The following is a 22,108-nucleotide window of genomic DNA, read 5'->3' on the forward strand; positions in this document are numbered from 1 at the left end:
TTTCTAAATCTTGTTTCTCTTTAATACTCCTTTACGTTTATTTAAAACAATCGTTAATTCTGTTTTTTCCCATTAAATTACAATTCTAACTTTAGTAAAACAGTGGACAAATTGATTAAAGCTATGACACTAAGTGCATGTCTCACTGTATGCATTCAGCATCTATGAGACTCAAAAACATAGATTCTCTCTCTGCCTCCTTCCTGCCCTCATTCAATAGCACATCTCCCCACCCCACTTTAAATTTCTGCAAGTGATGTGAGGCAGAGAAAGCATCCTTGGGGAGCTTGACTGTACACAGAGCCTCTACATCACATTCCTAGCAGGCTTCTTCTCTATTCAAAGTCGTATGGCAGAGATTTGTTCATTTACCTTAAATTGTCATTTAGAATCCTAGAAGAAAACTGCTACTTGTTGTTTCCTAGAACACCATAAGGAATTTTCAACATAAAACTTGTACTTTCTTAAAGCCTCCTAAAATGCAGTTGACCTCAGACACCAGCTTTAAGACCAAGATCAACCTAATCTGTGGCCATATGGTGCTGCCAGGGCTCAGCAAAAGCATAGACTTCAAGGTGACTTACATGTCCAGAGCAGTGCAAATGGTCTCTGAAATAATTACATGTTAAAGGCATATAAGAAAACAATTCTAGACGCCCATATGTAAGGATGGGGGGAGGGGTTAGGAAGAGGGTAGACAATCTTTCTTTAATTGGGAGGAGTGCGAAGAACGAAAGGGCTGTGATGGAATCTCAAAGGCATTCATTCGCATGTGCATCCAATTTTCTTGAGCTGTAAGAGGCCATGTACGATTTTCCCTTTGACATCTCAGAAGTTCATGCCACCTCCTTCATAACAGTTTAGGATGAAAAGAAGATGAAGATTTCCCTGAAACACCAGCCCAGGCACACAGCAGTGTCTAAGAGCAGTCACATCTATACTCTGTTCCCATTAATGCAAGCATGACTGGGAGTGTGTGTGTGTGTGTGTGTGTGTGTGTGTGTGTGTGTGTGTGTGTGTGTGTGTGTGTGTAAAGGTTATACTTTGCTTGATTTGGGGGAACAGGGAACAGAATGCAAACTTAATAAAGGGCATCATGGGTGAGGAGTTTCCCTCTTCTTCTAGATGGAGCCACAGGCTCTACCAGCCCAATACCCAAATAGCAGCTTCACCTACAAATCAACAAGCCCCCACACACACACACACACTCTTTTCACAATTAATGCAAACAAAACCACCTCTATTGAAACTACAGAGCAGGCACACGCAAGTGTGAGGCCATCACAGACAAAGAGCCAGTTGTCACAGAAGACCGGTTGCACTCTCAGCTCTGTCACCGCAGAGTCACACAACTGAGAAACAAATGTAAAAATACAGCCTTCGGAAACAACATCACTCCAATGAATTTTATTTCTGCAACATGTCTGCCTCTATTTCTCAATAGTAAGAAAAAAAAAAGCAAAAGAAGGAACACAGGATTATCTAATTGTGTATACTCCTTTTTTATATTTAATGTTTATTTTGAATGATTTGTGCATTCCTCCAGAATGCAATAAATAAAACTTTGAAGGACAATAAGAAATTGTTAAGATCCCCTGTGTCATAACTCCAGTTACTCAGCCAGGAGCATCTGAACACTGGGAAACACCGGCTGAATAGCAACATCAAGATCAAACTCTCCACACTCAGAACACAGCCTCAGGTCAGACGTCTATGTCTTTAAAGAGCTGAGCACTAAGGGGGTGGGTGGGCTCTCCAAGTTTCTCCTGCCAGCAGTATGGATGTTTATTGAAATTTGAAAGCTTGGGTTATCTATAAACTCTTGAAATACACAATATAAAATCTAGCTCTTGTAAACACGGTGAAACGACACTAAAAATCCTTCCTACTTGTGCTTATTCAAATGGACCAAGTATGACAAAGCAATCTTTATACTACTGGGTCACTTGATAATCCATGTCAAGTTACCTTGCTGCTTAACCAAAACAAAAACAAAGATAATTTAGCTAAAGATTACATAAAATATTAGCCTTTCTGTCAATAAAGCTTATGGCAGGTATACTTAAATGACTGAAAAGCTATTACAGGACTAACCCCAGTGTTCTGAACATAATAAACATGCTGATAAACATTTAATTGAAATATTTTTCAACTTTAAAGGTGAGCTATGGCATGTTTCTTCTATAAAAGACAGATTTAGAGCAATTCAACTATGCAGAATTACATGGCCACAGCTGAAATCAGCTACCTACTTGCAATATGATTTTTGCTCAAGTTGTACACCCTTTCTGTACCCAATCATTTCCCCTGTGGAGATGACACTAGTTCCTATTTCATAGTCATGTTTTGGGTTGCAGCTTTAACAATACTACTAATAAAATAATCCTGGTAAAGAACTTAGGAGTCTGATGGGCGATATAGCTGAACAAATATTGGCTATGTGTCCTTCACTGTATTTTAACTCATATGGTCTCCATCTTCCTTAAACAGAATACTGGCAAATCAATACTTTTTTTTTTTCTTTTTGGTTTTTTGAGACAGGGTTTCTCTGTGTAGCTTTGTGCCTTTCCTGGTACTCGCTTTGTAGACCAGGCTGGCCTCGAACTCACAGAGATTCGCCTGCCTCTGCCTCCTGAGTGCAGGATTAAAGGCGTGCACCACTACCACCCAGCACAAATCAATACTCTGTAGGTTAAGAGAGAAATAAAAAAAAAAAAAAAAGCTTTTCAAGAGGGGAAAAAAAACGGTACTACTTTGCCTTAGGGCTTTTAAAACATAAGGTATGGGAGCTCAAGTAGTTAAACACTCTCAGACCCTCTTCTCAGAGCAGGGGGTCCCTGTCAGTGCTTTCTAGGAAAGGTACCTAAGTGGATATTGTTGTCCAGTGATAAACAGAAATAATAAAAACAGAGATGGCTCTAAGGCCATTCTGCATGGCAATGAAAAACACTGTATGGTGCCACCATATGAACTGGTCCTGAACACAAAGAAACTGGCACTGGATATCGGGCTGTGTATAGACAAGGGTATGACAAAAAATGGCAGAGGAAATTGTGTTGATAAAACTTTAAGATGGACAAAAATCAGACTAAATGATTGAGCTTCTCAGGGAAGCCATTTGCTTATTGTCTCTTTCACAGGCATACTGGGTTTGAGGGGCACGTGGGTTTAACCATGTTTAAAAACTGTGTCTCCAGTCTCCCAGATTAGCTATTACGGTGGCATTGTCTCTATACTAGTGGATTCTGATGTAGATGGGGAAAATCCTGCTGCTGGAACCATGGGATGAGACAGAATCAGAGCTCGGGAATATCAAGTGAATACGTTTCTCCATAAGACTGTATCTGCCTCCTAAAAGTCCCTCTCCCTATGCACACCAGCATGCCCACTTCGTTTTAAAGCATTGTTGTGTCACTTACACATCACGGCCACACTACATGTTTGATCCCAGCATAACTCATACTTCGTCTTAGTCCAAGATTTTGTTTCAGCAAAATTCATGCAATATATTTCCTTCACCAGCATAACCAGACTTGAAGCTAAAGAAAGATAAAAATACAGTTCTGGAAAGAGCTGCCTGCGTGTTCCCAGTCTGACCAGCCAGCGAGCCTGGGCTGCTTCTTAGGACCAACACCTAACAAACGCTTGCTGGTTTCCTTTTCCTAGAAAACATTTTTAGCTTCTCTTTGACAACATTGCTTTTGCCAGAAATTCAGCATTTAAAATGCCCAGCCCACCAACATGTCTCAAGGCAACCATGTTAATATGATTACAGAGCTCCTTTTGCAAAGCAAAAAGTACTACTGAACTTTTGGCATTCTGAAGAGATCATTTACAAAAATTATAAAACATGTATGATTCACCTTAAAAATAATGTAATATGATATCTTAATCACACCATGAATGTAAAATATAGTTCAATCCATGCAAGATACTTCCCTGAAGCTTTTCATTGTGACCTTCCCCTACAGCTCTGAAATGCACCACAGAAGCACCACAAACACACTTTATTTTTCTTTTGTCTTTTTGTTTTAAGACAAGGGCTTGCTATGTAGCACAGGCTGCCCTCAACACCACAAACCTCAGCTTCTCAAGGGATTAAAGGTATGTGCTATACTATACCCTGTTCACTACTTAATGTTAAATATTATAAGATGAAATATACTGTAAAAAAAAAACACAAAAATATACCTCTCTTTTTTTTTCTTTTTTGAGACAAGGTCTGTGTAGCCCAGGCTACCCTAGAACTCTTGATCCTTCTGAGTGCTAAACTTATGAGATTATAAGCATGTGCCACTACATCAGGCTGAGAAAATTTTCCCTTTTTTGAGATAGGGTCTCATGGAGCCCATACTGGCTTCCAACTCACTATACAGATGAGGATGACCTTGAACACCTTCACCTCCCAAATGATGGGATTACAGGTGCATGCTACCATGCCCAGCTGAGAAATCTCTTCTCTGGCTATTGTCTCCTTTTGGATACAAAAAGATATTGCCCACTTGGGGGGGGGGATCTTTTACCTATCTGAGGGGGAAAGGTGCATATCTTACAGAGCATTTAAAATTTAGAAAAACTGGTGTTGTAGAAAGATACTATTATGTGTCCCCCCCCCTCTAAAAAGGCCATTGGATTACTACAGCACTGCATGTGTCAAAGCACAAGGCACTCTAGGACTGTCCTAGCAAGACAGAAGATATGCCAAAGAGACACACCGGTATCCTTCCCTTCTTAGGTTGGCTATCAAAACTATCGACATAATGGTCCCCAAGTAACTGGAATCACCCCAGGAAATCATATGCTGGGAGAAGAAAAAGGCTGAAGCCTATCACCAGCCAGAGGAGGACCCTGTCCTCCAGGAAGAGACTTCACACAGTTCAGACCGCTTACAACTACCCTGCAGGAAAGCCTAGAGCTGAGACAGTGATGGGTCAGTGGTGGACTGGACTACACCTCCATCAGGCAGGACTGCTTAGTTATACCCACCCATGTCCCCCATTTAAACCCAAACCTCATGTCAGAACCCTCGAGATGAACTTGGAGGTCACTGGCCCTCTTTATCTCCTCCTCCAGATGTGGCCACGATAAATAAATTTCTTTCTCAGCTTTTCACTATTTCTTGTCTCTTTAATTGACATAATGAGAACAGTGGTTAGACTACCATTTGAAGGCTCCCAAGCCCAGACTTTTAGTAATATACTTTCAGGTTTCATAATTTACATGAGTTTCGCTGTAAAATTTACATGGGTTTGAGACTACTAAACATGAAAATACAGTTTTGTTTCAGATCAAACATGTAAAGGAGAAGGGAACAACTTCACTAATACTCAAGGAGGTCACTTCATATGGGTCCATGTTAAGTACAGACTGTGTCCCACCAAAATTCTATGTTGGAACCTAATTCTTGAGGTAATAAACACTGTAAGTGAAATTTTATTATTTTTTTCTGGTATTTTTAAGAGAGTTCAACAAACATAGATTTGGGAGCAGGTTGTTAATTTTTCTTCTTGTCTTTTAAAGATGTCATGGCCTCCATTGTTTCTGAAGAGCATCCAGCCATCATTTGTCTGCTCTCTTCTGTATGTACTGTTACTTCTAGCTGCAGGCTAAAGGGGAATTAACTTTCTGTAGTAAACTTTGATAAGCACTTAATTCAGTATGAATCATATTCATATTCTAAAGCCTTATTCAAAATATGGTGTCCTGAAAAAGAAAACAATAACAGAACACCTTAAGAGATGTAGTCATGTGCCTAGGGCATCTTTGTCTTCTCTGGGGCATTCTTCCATTTTTATCTGCTCTGTAACTGTCTTGAAACTCTTTCTTCTAGCCTTATGTGCAGTTATTTTTTAGCCACCAGTGTGGACTGGGAGTACAGCTCAGTGGCACAATAGTGTATATACTGTAGGCAAGGTCCTTGTGTTCAGTCTTCAACATGCAAGTACACACACACACACACACACACACACACACACACACACACACACACACGAGAGAGAGAGAGAGAGAGAGAGAGAGAGAGAGAGAGAGAGAGAGAGAGAGAGCGTTTATATTCTTTCAAGGAATAAGAATAATTTTGCATTTGTTGAGTAGGATTCTAAAAGGTGAGGTCTCTTCCTATAGACACAGGTAGGATCTAACATTAAAACATAAAAACACCTAATCACTAACTTGACTGCTGCTCTCCCCAACCACTAGGCTTCCCAACACCATTGTTACTTTAGCTATTTAATACAGAAAAAGATGCTAGACCATGCGAATCATCTATAAACCCCAGAGTAATCTCTAAAATGTATGCGCAGTTAAAGAAGTCTTTAATGGGGGGCAGGGGGGGGCGGGTTATAATACTTTGTATTATAATGAGCATTGGCTTAAAACCTTACAGTAAAATGCAATCCACATTAGGATACTTTTGGAAGACTACTGTGCTTCAGACAAGCAAAAAGGCTACAACAGTGTTTTATGAACTGAAGGTCATTTCAGGGAGGGAAACTCAGGCTATACACAAACACCTAAGATGCTACTTTCTTGTATGAGTAATGCCTATATGCATATATTTGTTCATAAGCTACTATTTTTTCATATGATTTTGATAATTCCTACTAGTTTCTTTCTCTGAGGTGATGTGCTACTAAACAAGTTTCAGTAGAACAATTTCAGACCCTGTGACAGGATTAAATGTAATTGAAAGGAAGCTTGCTGAAAGAATAAACACACGAACGGTTAATGATTCTCCACACAGCTTTGATTTGCCTCGAGAGAAAAATGCGGTCTGCCCTCACAGCAATTATTTAAAAATCCCAGCCTAATAAAAAGAGAAAGTAACTACTAATGGGTTCATTTTTTTTACAAGCACTGATTTGTAACATTATTAAAAAGTCAAAGGTATATTAAGTCATATGAATATATTTTTATCTTCACTTTGTGCATAATACTAGCTACTGCATACCTAATCTAAGAGAGAAAAATACATTAGTTTAAACACATAGGAAATATTGATGTTCTGAAACTATTAAGGATCACTCAGCTTCCATTACAACAAACAAGCTACTCTGTGACTCCCAGGAGTCGCTGCTAAGCATATGGATGTGAAGGAGCAGACACTCATTTCCAGAATAAGAATTCAGTGCAAACTACATTACATTTGTAAGAAGTGACCACTGAGACCAAATCTAGCATGTCTGTCATTGGTCACGTGTCTCAGGGTCTTGGGCAATAAGAGGCCCAAATGTGATTTACAAAAATTGCTACTTAGCATCTGAGACTGAAGAGATGGTTCAGTGGCTAAGAGCACTGGGCTGTTCTTCCAGAGGTCCTGAGTTCAATTCCCAGCAACCATATGGTGGCTCACAACCATCTATGGTGGGATCTTATGCCCTCTTCTGGCATAAAGGTGTATATGCAGATAGAGCACTCATACATAAAATAAATAAATAAATCTTTTTTAAAAAGTTGTCATCTGAGGTTTGAATTCACATTTTGTTCTTTCACCCTCTCTGTTAAATGATTGCCTGTATTATCTTTGGAAAAAAAGGATCAAAAATGTCCCCAGTCTCCCTATGGACTGTATTTATGGTTTAGTTTACTGCACTGATGGCTTAAAAAGTTTTATTTTGATGACAAAAGATCTTCAATTAAATCTCCAACCATAAAAAAAAAAAATTGCTACTTAGTATGGTGATATTTTATTTGTATAATATAGTGATATTTTGTTTGTACTGAAATGTGATTTTATTTGTATGTTAATAAATAAAGTTGCCTGGGGGTCAGAGCTAATAGCAAGCCATAGCAGAAGCCGGGCAGTGGTGGTGGCACACACCTTTAACCCAGATCACATGACAGACAGATCTCTGTGTGTTCAAGGATACAGCCAGCATGGAGACACATGCCTTTACTCTCAATACCAACCATAGAAGACCTAGAGGTCTATATAGACAGGCAGTGATGAGGAGGTCATGTGGTTGGATTTACAACCAATGAGAAGGCAGAACAGAAAGTCAATAAAAAGACAGATACACAGGAAGTAGGTCTCTTGCTGAGGGGAAGGACAGCAGCGGCAGGAAGGGTAAGAAGGCTGTTTTAAGTCTCAGTTCTCAGCTACTGCTCTGATCTCTTGGGCTTTTAACTCTGCATTTGGTTCTGTGTTTCTTATTTAATAAGACTGTTCATCTACAACTTAGCCCTACCTTCATCATCCTGGACCTTTTACATAAAATGTACGGGCACAATGTGGAAGGTGGCATTTTCTGTAAAGTAGTTTAAGGGGATACGTACACAACCCCATCTGTATGAATGAACCCTGGTTTGTGTTGGCTTTTCTAGTTTGGGAAATGAAGTAAAGGATCATCATTATTCCATTACCAGTCAAGTCCTCTATGTCCCCATACCTGGTCAGGAAGATATATAAAAATTTAGGAGCTCCCTGCAAATGCAAACAGCATGTTCAGTACCTGAACCAAGGAAGCAGCAGGTGCCGTTTCTCTGCGGCCTTCAGCTCATCTCCCTGACACAGAAGCTGGGACTCTGTCGTTACTCAGTGAGCATCTGAGCATCTCTTCTTCAATAAAGAACCTTAGGATAAACAGCAGCTGTGTCTCACGTCCCAGCAACTAAAGGCTCACGAAAACCAATGCAATGATAACAAAGCTATACTTGAAATGCTTGTCTTGCAAATATCTAGAAGATAAACGTGATGGTTAATTTTCATCATCAACTTCCCGGGATTCAGAGATGCTTAATTATGAGGAAAGCACAGCTTTCTAATCTCTGTGTGGATATATTAGGTGTATCTGTAATGATGTCTCCAGATGCAATTAGATCATAGGGGTTCCTAACACACACACACAAACAAAATTGGATTCGGCCCTTAATAGATGATAATATTATGCTAAATTTGGACCTCTTAATGCCTAAGAACCCAAGACAAAAGACCTAGGACATAAAGAATGGTGGTGAAAGGAGGTGGGGCTTTGTAAAAGAACGTAGGCTGCTGGGGGGGTGTCCTTGAGGGGTACATCTGGATTCTCCCTGTGTTCCCCTTTTTTTCTGTTCTGGCCACCACAATATGAACTGTTCTGTTCCACAATGCCCTCCCACTATGGACTGAACTCTGAAAACACGAGGCAAAACAAGACCTTCCTCCTTTTAAGACGTTTGTTCAGGCATTCTGTCCCAGCAGCAAGGAAACAAGCTAATAAATGAAGTACATTAGGGATGATTGCATTTCACTTCTGTCACACACACACACACACACACACACACACACACACACACACACACACAATCACACTAATAGAAACTTTCACTAGTAATGAAAATCTATTATCCACAAAATATTTAAATGTTATAGATGGTAGAGAACTGATAGTTCCGCAGTCTTAAGCAACAGACTTTCAGACAAACTGCCCTTCACTGTATATGCCTATCTAGGCTTCCCCTAAGCCCATGAGCATAACAGTCCTGTCCTCTCCTATCCTCACAGACAACACGGAAAGCCAAGAGACACTATTCTATCAGTGAGCCAAGCCTTGGTTTTCAATGAGATAATGCAATAATTGTGCAGGACAGATCATTAACACAATGCTTCCTTGACAATGAATAATGCTTTCCCTAATCTTGAGTAACAACATACGTGCTTAGAAACGTCACACCAAATGACCGGGTCAGTACTTAAGAAGTTTCTTCAAATGGGGCAACCAGCATTTCAAATTGAGGGCTTTTCTAAAAGGGCATTGTACTAAGTGGCAAGTTTTAATTTAGCTCAGTCTTAATGATAACTTATTTTAAAATGTTTTATGGATCCCTGTCTGGTATTTTTTTCTCCATTTCATATTTGGGCAATAATATTTCTCTTAACCATGTGTTGTGCTGACGCTGTTGGGTTTGGCATTAGGAAATGATCCTCTAACGGCATCAGTTTCATCTACTATTAGCTATGATATCCTCAGAGAATATTAACAGCATAGATTAAGTCATGTATCTACCCTCTCAATCATACCTGTTTGAGAAAATCACCAGCAAAGAGTTAACTCACATGTTCTTTATGACAAAAGAAGATATAGGGAGAATCACCCTGTCTTATCACATACATCACTCTTACAGATGGAAAAATCAACTTTTAAAAGTGCTATTCAAATGATATGTTTGCATATTGTTGTAAGAATCATCTTTGACCAACCATACAGACAAGGGGTTGCCGATATCCTACCTTATTCCTTAACTTCTATCCAGCACCACAAAGGACTTCTATTTCTGGCCTACTGGAGTACAGGAAGTTCTCCTCAGTACAAACTACTCCTCAATGATGCTTACTCTACCTGTAGTGACAACGAACCATGAATTTTGTACAAAGACTCGCCTGCTTGCTAACGCTGGCATGGAAAAACTGTCAAGAAAAGCAGAAGGAAGAGATGGGTCTGGAAAGGCAAGAAGGCAGGAAATCAGGAAGGAAAACACAGAAGATGGGGTTCTCTGAACAGCCTAAGGGATGCCTGTGTGGCATCCTCCATGGAAGAAGGAGGCTAACACCTGTGTGCTGCTGGTCCCAAGACTCAATTTAAACACTGGTCAACCTGGGTCCTATTTTGTTGAGCTATGTAGGTCTTGCTAAAACAAATATTGCATTTAATTTATTACGTTATTAGCTGCCTGCATAATTAAACATTCCATCATATTCGATATTCCATAATATTGTATCAACATATGTTCAGGACTTATTTTAATGTACTTGAACTGTTTTTTGGATCTGCTGCCTGAAAGGTGGCTTTAATAAAATATATAGGATTATTTGATGTTGGAATATTAGTCACAAAATACACTCAAGATGGTCTGCACACTTTGGTAGAAACTTATGCCCAGAAAAGTACATGGTTAAAAAAAACATAAAGAGTATAAATTTGGAGGCAAGGAGGAGTGCAAAGGCAGGAGACTATTAAGAAACGAGAAGAAAGACAAAGCTACATTTCAGTTTCTTTAACTGCTGATTAAAAGTACTCAGATAAAAAGTAAAGAGTAATCAGAACAAAAGAGAAAAATGATTTAAGGACAATCAGAAAGCTGAAGCCAGCTCAGCAAAGACCAAGACAAGAGAGTATTTTATTCTATCAAAGCCATCAGCTGGGAATTTAAAATTGATCCAGGAAAGAAATGGAGTGGTAAAAGAAAAGTAACCCTATCAAAACAGAGTAGCCATTACTTGTTTCAAAGAGTGGCCTCATCATGACGATGGATGCTTCAGATGTGGGTCCGGAAATGTGAGTTACACAGAGCATTCTTTAAACAGAAAGATACTGAACACCTTTAAAAATAATCTGGGCAGTGGTGAGTTCGAGACCAGCCTGGTCAACAGAGTGAGTTCCAGGACAGCCAGGACTCCACAGAGAGATCCTGTCGGGGAGTGGGGGGTAGGGTGGGGGGAGTCTGTTATACCTTTTAATTTCTTTATGTAAAAAAATTAAATGTGTTATCTGTGAAAATCACAGCTCACATATAGAGGGGAGAAGGGAGAGAATAACTCTGCGAAGTCAGTTTTCTCCTCCTCTAGGTCAGTTCTAGGATAGACAGCAGATCACCAAGTGTGTGTGGCAAGAGCCTTTGCCTACTGAGCCATGTCCCTAGCCCTGAATTATACTTTTTAACTAATAATTTTGATTAAGACAATTAGAGATATCTTGTGCCCCCTGGGACATGAAGCCATTTTAAATAGTTAATATCGGTACCCAATTCCCTCAAAAGGATGTAAATTGGAAAAGCACCACTCTCTAAAATGGATCAAGAAATAAAATCAAGTCTATCTAACTTGAAAGAGAATAATCAAAACATTCAATATTTCTCAATGCAATTTTTCAGACATTTTTGCAAATAAAAATATCATTTGGAAATTCTGCATTAGTACTGAAAATCAAAACAATAATAAGCCATTTGGCTTATGTTTATAGCCTTCATTTTTGACTATTTGTTTTTTGTTTTTGTGCAATAAGTACTGATTTAAGTTTTTAAAAGTTTAGGAGGAAATTCATTGGCAGTAGTTAATCTCTAATTTAAACTTAAATCATATTTCTGGTGAGTATAAACTCCCTCATGAAAGAAGATGATGGCCCTTACAAATATACATGGAATAATTTGAGCTATGAGTTGAATAAAAGTACCAGACTAAAATGATCTATCAACATCACAAACATTACTGTCTAGTGAAAGGCAGGACAAACGGAGAAAATTAGCTGTGTGCTCGGGAAGTACAGCCAGCCTGAACCGGAAGTACATGTGCAAGGCTGGCAACCCATGCCTATCATAGCTTGGAGAATTTACCATGCTGCTCCGATTTGCCTAACATGTTGTGCAAGGTAGACAACAGAATTGGCCAGATCATGTGGATACATCCTCTGAGGTCTATCATTTACAAAATTTTACATGAACTTACTATAGTTTGGAAAACATTTTTAGACTTATTCATTTTGTTTCATGTATATGAGTGTTTTGCCTACAATGTGCGTCACATGCATGCCTGGTGTCCGAAGAGGTCAGAAGAGGGAATCCTGGATTTAGAGTTATGGATGGTTGTGAACCATCATGTGGGTGCTCAGAACCAAACCAAGTCTTTTGCAAGAGCAACAAGTGATCTTCAGTGATAAACCAACTCTCTTGCCTAGTTGGAAATATTTTAAATGAAGCTTTACATTTAATATGTAGAAAAATGTAAGAAATTATTCTATACCAATTTGACTAGGTTGAGAATCACCTAAGAGATGATGAGACACACTCAGGGATATCTGAGAGGGCATATGCCAGTTAAATGTGGTGAGAAGAGCAATGGTGAACAGTCCTGTCCAGTGGGCTGGGGCCCTGGATGAAGTAATTTTCAAAGGTGAAAAATGGAAAAACAAAACAAAACAGTAGAGCAGCAGCTTTTCCCCTTTCCACTTTCTGGCCTGCATTACATGGAGGCTCTCTTCTTAATTCATATATATATATATATATATATATATATCTTTGGGTATTAAAAGAACTATTTAAAGGTACTGATTTATAAAAGTCACTGTAACTAATGACATAAAGGAATGACTCCCTTCAGATAACTGATTTTACTAGCCTGTGAAATTTCAATGATAAACACATGAATACAAATGTCTTCCTTAGACTCCCTAGAGAAAGAGAAGAAAAAAAGCTCCCGAAGTTTATTCAAAAGAAGCTGTTGAAAGGTCACAGCGCAGGAAGGTGAAGCACAGCAGCACGTAATGTCAGTCTCCACTCCACAGTTTACAAACACAAACCACAGTGAATTTCTGTTCAATGGAGTGGTGATGTAGAAATAAGCAATTCACCTACCAGTTTTTCGAACAGGAATTTTTATGTGCAATATAAACCAGCAAGAATATTGCTCACCTTCAAATAAATTGCCAAGAGTGATGCTGGGGCACAAACAGTCCATTTAAATCATTTACTGAGTATTTGCTTAATGCCCTACGTGGCTCTGAGCAAGAGGCTCCCTCTTTTAAACTCAGGAAGCTTGGCACCCATAAACTCAATGACATGTGACTAAGATCATAAATTATGGATCAAATTGGCTTCATTCCAAAGATGTACAGAAGGTTCAACATATCCGAATTGATCAAAATAATATACCATATATCCAGAACCAGGCACATACATCACAATATTGTCCCAACTGATGCAGAAAAAGCCTTTGACAAAATTCAACATGACTTTAACATAAAAGCTCTAAAGATACTAGAAACAAAAGGTGTATGCCCCAATATAACAAAGGCTAGTTATGACAGACCAATGGTCAACACTATACTGAACATGGGAAAAGCGGGAAGCGATTGTGTTTTCTTAGAAAATTCTCACCTTAATGGCTGTTATTTTCCATGTTTCTCTTTTAGGTTTTACAGTTTTCTTGGGGTCACTTAGGATTTATTGGGGGAATACAAAGGGAAGACAGATCTGAGAGACATTAAAACTTTGACTCCGCGAGCTAGCAGGGAAGTAGAGAGGCAGTGAAGATGGGAAGTTAATGTGGTTGCCAGGGAAGATTCAAACCAAAACAACGGCATTCTTTGCTAAGCAAATAGCATCACAGGATCAAGCCTATTTCTAACCACAGTGATCCTTCCTTATCCACACAGAATGTTCTAAATCTTCCAGTGGATGCCTAAAATCACAAATAGCACCATCACAGTATAATTTCTTCCCTCTATATGAATACCTTTGACAAAGCTTGACTTGTAAGCTGTCTACAGTGAGATTTACAATAACATTTTAATCATAAGGTGAAATAATTACAGCAATATCCTGTAATAAAATCCCCAGCATGACTACTGCTGAGCTTTGAGGGCATTAGTCTATGAAGCAAGGCTTACTTAAACATAAGAGAAGGGTAGAAGCCAGGTAAGAGGGAGTGGTGCACCCCGCCGCTCTCCTCATTCAAACAGGAATCTGTATTTGTGCTTTCAAGTCTTTGCTCACATGCTGACCACTCTTTCCCATGGTATTTTGATCTCAGTGGAGCCACGCTCACTCTATAAACCTAGTGTACATTTTCTTTTGACTCCCAGACATTCCACCAACTACTTCAGTCCTTGCCCCATACCTTTCTCTTGAGTCAAGTCTTTCTTTCAAATTCATTCTCCTACTCTCTAAAGCCCTTTCTTGCCAATCCTACCTCTAAATTGTTGGTTTGAAGGCCCCCAAATCCTAGATTATGGAGATAGTTGTTTTTTGTTTTGTTTTTTGTTTTTTTTTTTTAATGAATCTCCCCAGCCTAATCTTTCTAACTGGAAAATCCATCTATTGGTTCCCTGCTTAAAGTTCTTTCATTATGCCACTGCTTTACCTGATAATAGCAAGCACTATTTTTTACTTCCTACTATTTCCTATTTGCCAAGGGGTTTATAAAGTGTATTTTAAGCATATTATATGGAAAAATTGGAACTGATATCCAGGTGATCAGGCTCAGTTCTGTGATTTCTTCCAGACAAAGACAAATTCTTTAATATTGCGGTTTCCTTTGGGTTCTAAATCCTACTTGTCAACCCTTACCTCATGCTACAGCCTTTCTGACTGTACTCTAACCAAACCAAAACCACGCATATCCCTAGAACTGCACCCCCTTCTACCCAGACTGAATCCACCATCATTTCCTGGGTCATGTTCATCCTCGGGCAACATTAGCTGCCACATATCAATGACATAGTCAAAGATTTTACAATCTCACAATGCTCTGGTTGACTATGTCATATTACATTCTATACTGGATCACTGTTTATCATCTATCCCTTTTAATAAATGCAAAGTGCCTAATGCAAGGACTCCATTTCTCATATCAAATGCCCATGGTAAGGCATTGCCTAAAGTACTAAGTAAAAAAAAACAGTTACAAGAATGAATTCTCACTCCAGAAATGGTCAGTGCAACCAGCCTGTGGGGGTCACACAAAGATGCAAGAAACTTAACCGGACGCACCGTTTTAAGCAATCAAGGTCTTGCATAAGCAACTTACTGCTGCAATGAAAGGGCATCTTGGAGGTTTTCAAACAGGGGTGGGGGGCAAATTGATGTGAAAAAATAAAAAGTAGAATGTGATAAAGGATGAGAGGCTGGAGACAAGTAAAAAGTCCACAAAAACGCTTCGGGGAGTAAGTGCTCACACTGTGAACAGCTGATTTCCATAAGCCAACAAACACCCCACTTTCACTGCTCTCTATTCTCACGGTTGCCTGTTTAAATCCTTCCATATGAATCACTTTATTATATTTTGTATCACCTCAAATAATTAGCAAGGAAAAGGAATTTTATATCTAAAGCTCAACAGTAAGTAGATCAGAGTCGAAGGTTCCAAGAACAGCCGTGCAAAATACTAAGACTGCCCCCCACCTGACCCCCCCATCCCCCCAAAACAGAGTGAGGGCAGGGAAGGCAGGTGGTGGAGACTGAGCACTCAGAAGACAAAAAGAGGGAGAGATGGGCCAGAGCGCAATCGGGGCTTCACTCCAGATACTCATGAGCAAGCCAGTCCAGGGCACAACCTGGCGAGATTCGGCTGGGACTGCCGTCTGTGGCCACAGCAGCCCTTCACAGAAAGTACTCGACAGGATTCTGTGCAAAACTGCTCCTTACAAAGCCCGGCTCAAGCTCCTATTTCTGCTTCTCTGAGAACTTCCTTCTGGTTTGTGTCCACGTGTGATGGATGGATGGACTGGCCAGCCTCTGAGGGTCACCAATCCCGTTCATGAGGGACGACCCTCATGACCTAATCACATTCTAAATGTCTGACATCTTAATACAACCGCTTTGTGTCTGTGACATCTACGTAAGAAGCATCCAGGGGAAGCTAGGCTTGGCTGCAGCCCCCTCGGTCTGGGAGAAGGGAGACAATGTCTAAGGCTGAGGGATGAGCAGCTATTTCAGCACAGTTCTTCTGGCTGGAATTTTTAAGGGTCTGTATTTTTACATATAATATATAAATTTTCTATTTTCATTTTCTGTTCCCCAGCACACTTTTAATTTATATTTTAGAATTTTTTATACATACATATATATATATGAGATATGGTATGAATACATGTCATATATGTAATTTAAAAAAAAAAAACAAAAAACAAAACCAGAGACCAGCTCACAGTCAAACACTGTATGCTGACCAGCTTTCATGATGATGCTCTGGCTCCATCTTTTAGCAAAGAGGTACAGTTCCCGTGACTGCTTCTTCATCTGTTGCTAACATGTTGGTAATAAACACTTTGTTTTTAATTGAGATGGCAAAGTTGTAATAAACTATTCATCAAATTAGTAAATCCTGATGACTCTTAATTGATCAACATGATAGACATATTTACCACAGTGCCAAAAGCTCAGAATCATTTAGAACCTGTCCTCTCTTTCATACTGACATGCTTAAATACAGTATTTATATATTTGGTAGTAATGGTTTTATAAGGGAAAAAAATCGCCAGATCAACCTTTCTAACGTTAAACAGTAAGAAAGACAAAATTCCTTCTGTTAAAAGCTAGGAAACTTTCACACAATGATTCACATGGGCTCTATAAAAATCCTCTCAAACTATCAGAACCCGATCACCTTACAAACTGTGTGTGTGTGTGTGTGTGTGTGTGTGTGTGTGTGTGTGTGTGTGTGACTTCTCAGTTCTTATTCTCAGCAAGGAGACCGCACAGAAAGGATAAAACGATGGTATGGAAAGTTACCATCTCCTCTCCAGTTGGACTCTCTATTGCAGAGTTATTGCTTCCATGTGTTTAAAAAAGAAGAAAAAAAAAAAAAGACCCTTCTAAGCAACCACAATCCCTAAAATTTTTGGCGCTCTTATTGAATGTTGAATCCAGAGGGGGGGGGAACTATTTTTTTATTATCACACAATTATACCAGAGTCAGAGATTTGTCATTATGGGAATGTGCGGGAAACTAATAAAGGTTGGTTTCTAGAAGGTTTACAGGAATCACACTATGTATCTAAAGCTGTGAAAGTGCCTCCGACTGTTTGGTCTTAACATTTAGATGTGTAATTACTGGGTCAGGTACCAGATTCACAATTACATAAAACAACTTAATTTGGGGGGAATTAACAGGGATGAAGTTAATGCTTCTTTTGTACAGTAAAATACTGTCTTTGAAAATCTGTGGTTATACGAAGCTGAGGAAAAAACACGATACAAAACTCATTTTCTGAAAACAATGAAATTGTGGCTCAATGCCACAATGAGGAGGTCAAGGAATTACTTAAAATCTATAGTCTTTGACCTTCTTCACATGCCAGGGTTCAAGTGTAAGATCTCCAGGACTTCAAGTTTCAGTGTGTGCCAAATGAAAGGAGAGGGCGAAAAAGTTCCCGCATCCCAAAGTGAGAACAGATGGAAATGTAGAATTGGATGGGGAGAGACAGGGATGCTTTGAGGGAAGGACCACGAAATCGCTCCCAGTGGGGGGCAAACATACCAGACCTCAGCTTCTTCTGCCTCCCCCTTCACGTCCAAATTAAATCCAATGTTCTTGATTAAATATTTTCATTTCATTCTTATCAGCATTTCTCAATACACAGAAATATTAGAAGAGGCTATTAATAAATGTGTGAATGATTTCTACAGACTCAACATAAGGTAGTCATTTCTCTGGTGAATTTAGCATTATTTCACAATAAAACTATTTACAATAATGTTAATAATAATATAAGGGGCTAGATGAGGAAGAAGAAACAGCTCTGAAAAGAGTAATGATGTGCACTCTAAATATCTCGTCTGATCAAAGCGCCATCTGCTCTAAATTAAAGTTATGTAAATAAATTAGGACTATATTTTATACTCATACTTCTCATATTTTATTGGTATAACTAAAAATAATCTTTCCATAGTAATGCCAACAATACCATGCTATTATTGTCAAGGTGTTTTGTAGCACACTCTGATGCTTCTAATAATATCAATTATAAAACTTAAAAAGCTATTTTTGTATGGTGCTCAAGTCTCAGTGTTTTTTTTATTTTGACTTTGAGTAATAATTTAAAATATAAGTGAAACATTTTCAGATTTCCAAGAATTTTCAGAGTTCTGTGTATTTAAAAACAGTAATTTTACTGTTTTATAATTATTCTCTTAAGACATTATTTTATAAGCAATTTTAAAGAATTAGCCAAGAGTTTATAAAAAGCTGCTATGTGTGTTCCACACAATAACATGTGGGTTGCAATGCTGTAACTTAAATATTTCATATAAAACTCAGGATTCTTTGATACAATGAAAACCGGGTATTTTAATGAGGTGTGACCAAGTCCAGAACACATTCTCATCTGCAGTGTCAAGCTGCTTCCCCCAGCGACAATGAAAACCTTTTCCTCGGACATTTCCTTTGTCTTCTGCCCAGAAAGTTGACTTTGAACACCATAACCCTATTTTATCTTTTCTAACCTTACAAGGTCCACACATCAAAAAGAAATGTAGAAGTATGAATCACTCCAAGTGGTGAACGCAACTATAACTCACTTCAGGGACTTCATTGAAAACAACCCACAGCACCGGCAACCTGATCCAGGTTTCACTGGCGGGAGGCTGAAGAGCGTCCACCTCACTTAGCTGGACACATGCATAAAGCAATTGCTGAAATCACTTCGACTTATTTTTAAACATTACTTCTAAAAAGGAAAAAGCTCACATCTCCAGCTTCCTTTTTTTTTTTTTTTAACCAATAGGAAAAAGCAATAAAAGGCAAACACACTCATTAAGATTTATGTAGATTCATTTTCTGTATTCTGGGTTTATGCAAATAAGGCTTGAATTAAGACAAAACAAAATTCTAATTACCCAAAACATTAACTACAAACCCCCCACAAATTTTACAGTATTACCTAATTCACCTCGTAGTTGACTAGTTGAATGATTTCTCTACTGAAACAGACAGTTTTATAATGAATTCAAACTTTCTATGTTCCTCTTGGGGCTGAAGGACTCTCAGAAAAGACTGCGTATTTATTCTCTGAGCATTGACTCAAATTCCTGGGCTAGTTCAAGATCTTTCCCGTCTTTATAAGCCTGTCAGTCACAGCATCTTAGTAACAAACAGGAATCTGGTTAGAAAGGGGACCAGCTGAGGCTATTGTCTCAGGTGAACACCTAAGGAGCTAAGGTCAATCTGTGGGCACCGGGGCATGGTACAAACTGCCTTGCTTTGCTGCATTCATGCTATGGTACAAATACAATTACACAGTGGGTAATCTCTCTGTCAACTTCTAATACCATAAATCATCTCACAGTTTCAGGACCTGACTATGACACACTCTGTGATCTTTGGTCCTGGCAAGCTGCAATGGCAGTGTTTAAACTCCTAACCCTGTGTTCTGAAATGAGGATTCGCTAATGTATTCTTGGGGCTGGAGAGTCATTTTTCCATAAACATGAGTCCACATATTATTCAAAATCAAGAGACACTAGATTAGATCATCTTTCTAAATCCATTCCAGTCTGAAAACTGTATTAGACTCTACGGCAGCCTACCAATAGAGATCACATTTTAAAAGCAAGCTCAGGGGGAAGAAATATTTATAAAGAGATACAAATTCCAATTCCAACTACCTTCTACTAGTTTTCCTTGTACAATTATATGCAAATGACATTTGGGATAAGCCATGAGATTATGCAAGCGGTGGGCTTGTCAGGGTTCCTATCCACAGCAAATGTTCTGCTCCTGGAGGCTGCAGTACACTACCACAGAGTTATCAGGAATCAGAAAAACCAGTTTCTTTTGCCAATTCTGCCTCTGGCTTGAAACAACATCTTGGTATTACAGTGATTATTCCTGCAGCCTCATTTTTAAAAGATTTGATACATTATATTACTCAATAATTAGTGTACAATGAAAACCAAGTATTAGTGAAACTTAAACGGTATTGAGTAAACAGAAAAACAAAACACTGACCAACCTCAAATATTCATTTTTTTCAACCTTTCATATAACTTTATAGATGGTGTACAGTTTTATTTTCATTAAATATAATTTAGATTTAGTTTTTAAAATATTTGTTCAAATCTGTTTTATACTATTATTTTAAAAAATCTATGTAATATAACTAACTAGCACATAAACTATTATGTTGGAAAAAGTCATTTGCTGATTAAAAATTTAAAATTAATTTACAACATGATTCTTTCACTGTAATGTCTATGAAACTATTAACCCCACACTTGTGCATTTTCTACTAGATATATTTTAATAATTAAAGAATCATGGTATCAGAAAAAAGAAAAGCATTTATAAAATTTAAAGATATTCTAAGTTTAAAATGCATGTAGTTTATATTTTGATTACTTAATTTTTAAATTTAAAAAATAAAGAAAAAAATTCCTTCACATTGTTTATTTATGACACATGCATGAATAAAAAAAAGTTTAAGTAAAATTCCCTTGAAAAGAAGTTTATGGGACTTTTCACATTACACAGTATCTTATGTGAACATTTTAAAAATGAAAGTGTTTAATTTATTTCTCAAGTTCTACACACTGATTACTAATTAAACTGATAAATACTTTTTGAAATTAGCTACTTTTGACAGATTGAAGGGTGAGTACTATAAACTTCTAAGATGAATTTCATCACCAACCTATTTCATAACAATATTAAGTTTTATTACAAGGGGATGACTAGGTTGATATGTAAAAAGAGTTCCCTTTCCCTGTTAAGGTAGCAAACATAGCATATTTTATTCAGCTCATTTTTATTCTTCCATAAAGGATTTTTCCACTTTGATTAATTTAAATTTTCTTCTGTGGGGATATAATTACACCACTAGCTGAAGGACAGTACAGCCTCAACGGGAAATGTACATATTCCAAAAGTTCGTATTTCAGAATTTGGCGATAAGCAATCTTTCCTTCCAGAGCAGGCATGCACAACCACACAAGTGTTCAGTCGGCACTGTGTCACTCTACCTGGACTGTGGAGCTGATCTCGGACGCAAAGCCGCCGGTCAAGGGAGCCTCGTGACTGATCAGCAGTCGCCCCGTCTTGATCACAGACTGAAAGAGAAAAGGGGAACCTGATGTTGAAGAGAATACATATTTTAAGCATATGATGGCGTTTTCATTCACTAATAAAAAACAAACTGCTTAAATTCCGTAAATAAAAAGCAGTAAGCTGATCTTATGTTTAGTAAGTTATTACAAATGGCTTTCAGAAAATTGGGTGGATTTTCATACTGTCAAGAAATTTTAATGTAGCTTATAATCTTAGCATGAAAGAAAAATGAGATTTATAACTCCATGTAAGTTATAATTTAAAACTCATGCCTATTTTATAGGATTTTTGTTATAAGTGAATAACTGTTTCATATGTCCATATCTTGGTCTGATTTTTCCATCTTTTTACTTAAGACTCGAAATGCTTTTTGGGTTGGGGGCATATGACATGTAAGTCCATATACGACAATAGTCTTAAGAAATACTGGTTGTAGAAAAGGGAAAACACCAAAACAGTATGAAAACACCATTGTGAAGGAAAAAGAGGAGCCAGTATATCCTTGAGAGACTTGCCAGTAAGAAATCACTCGGAAAATGAGGGGTTACGACCGTATTCATAACAGGCACTAAAATCTGGTTGATGACCCCAGCGCCA

General features: G+C 38.3%; 1 protein-coding gene across 2 annotated transcripts in view; it reads right to left on the reverse strand.

Annotated features, from left to right (window-relative positions):
- Bckdhb (branched chain keto acid dehydrogenase E1 subunit beta) overlaps nt 1–22,108 on the reverse strand; it is a 191,246-nt gene that overhangs the window by 35,914 nt on the left and 133,224 nt on the right. For both annotated transcript variants that reach the window (XM_042281362.2, XM_076576750.1), the window contains exon 9: nt 21,427–21,513. In XM_042281362.2, coding sequence (XP_042137296.1) covers nt 21,427–21,513 — 87 coding nt within the window. The remainder of the gene's footprint in view (nt 1–21,426; nt 21,514–22,108) is intronic.

Source organism: Peromyscus maniculatus, chromosome 7, assembly GCF_049852395.1.
Source record: "Peromyscus maniculatus bairdii isolate BWxNUB_F1_BW_parent chromosome 7, HU_Pman_BW_mat_3.1, whole genome shotgun sequence".
NCBI lineage: Eukaryota > Metazoa > Chordata > Mammalia > Rodentia > Cricetidae > Peromyscus > Peromyscus maniculatus.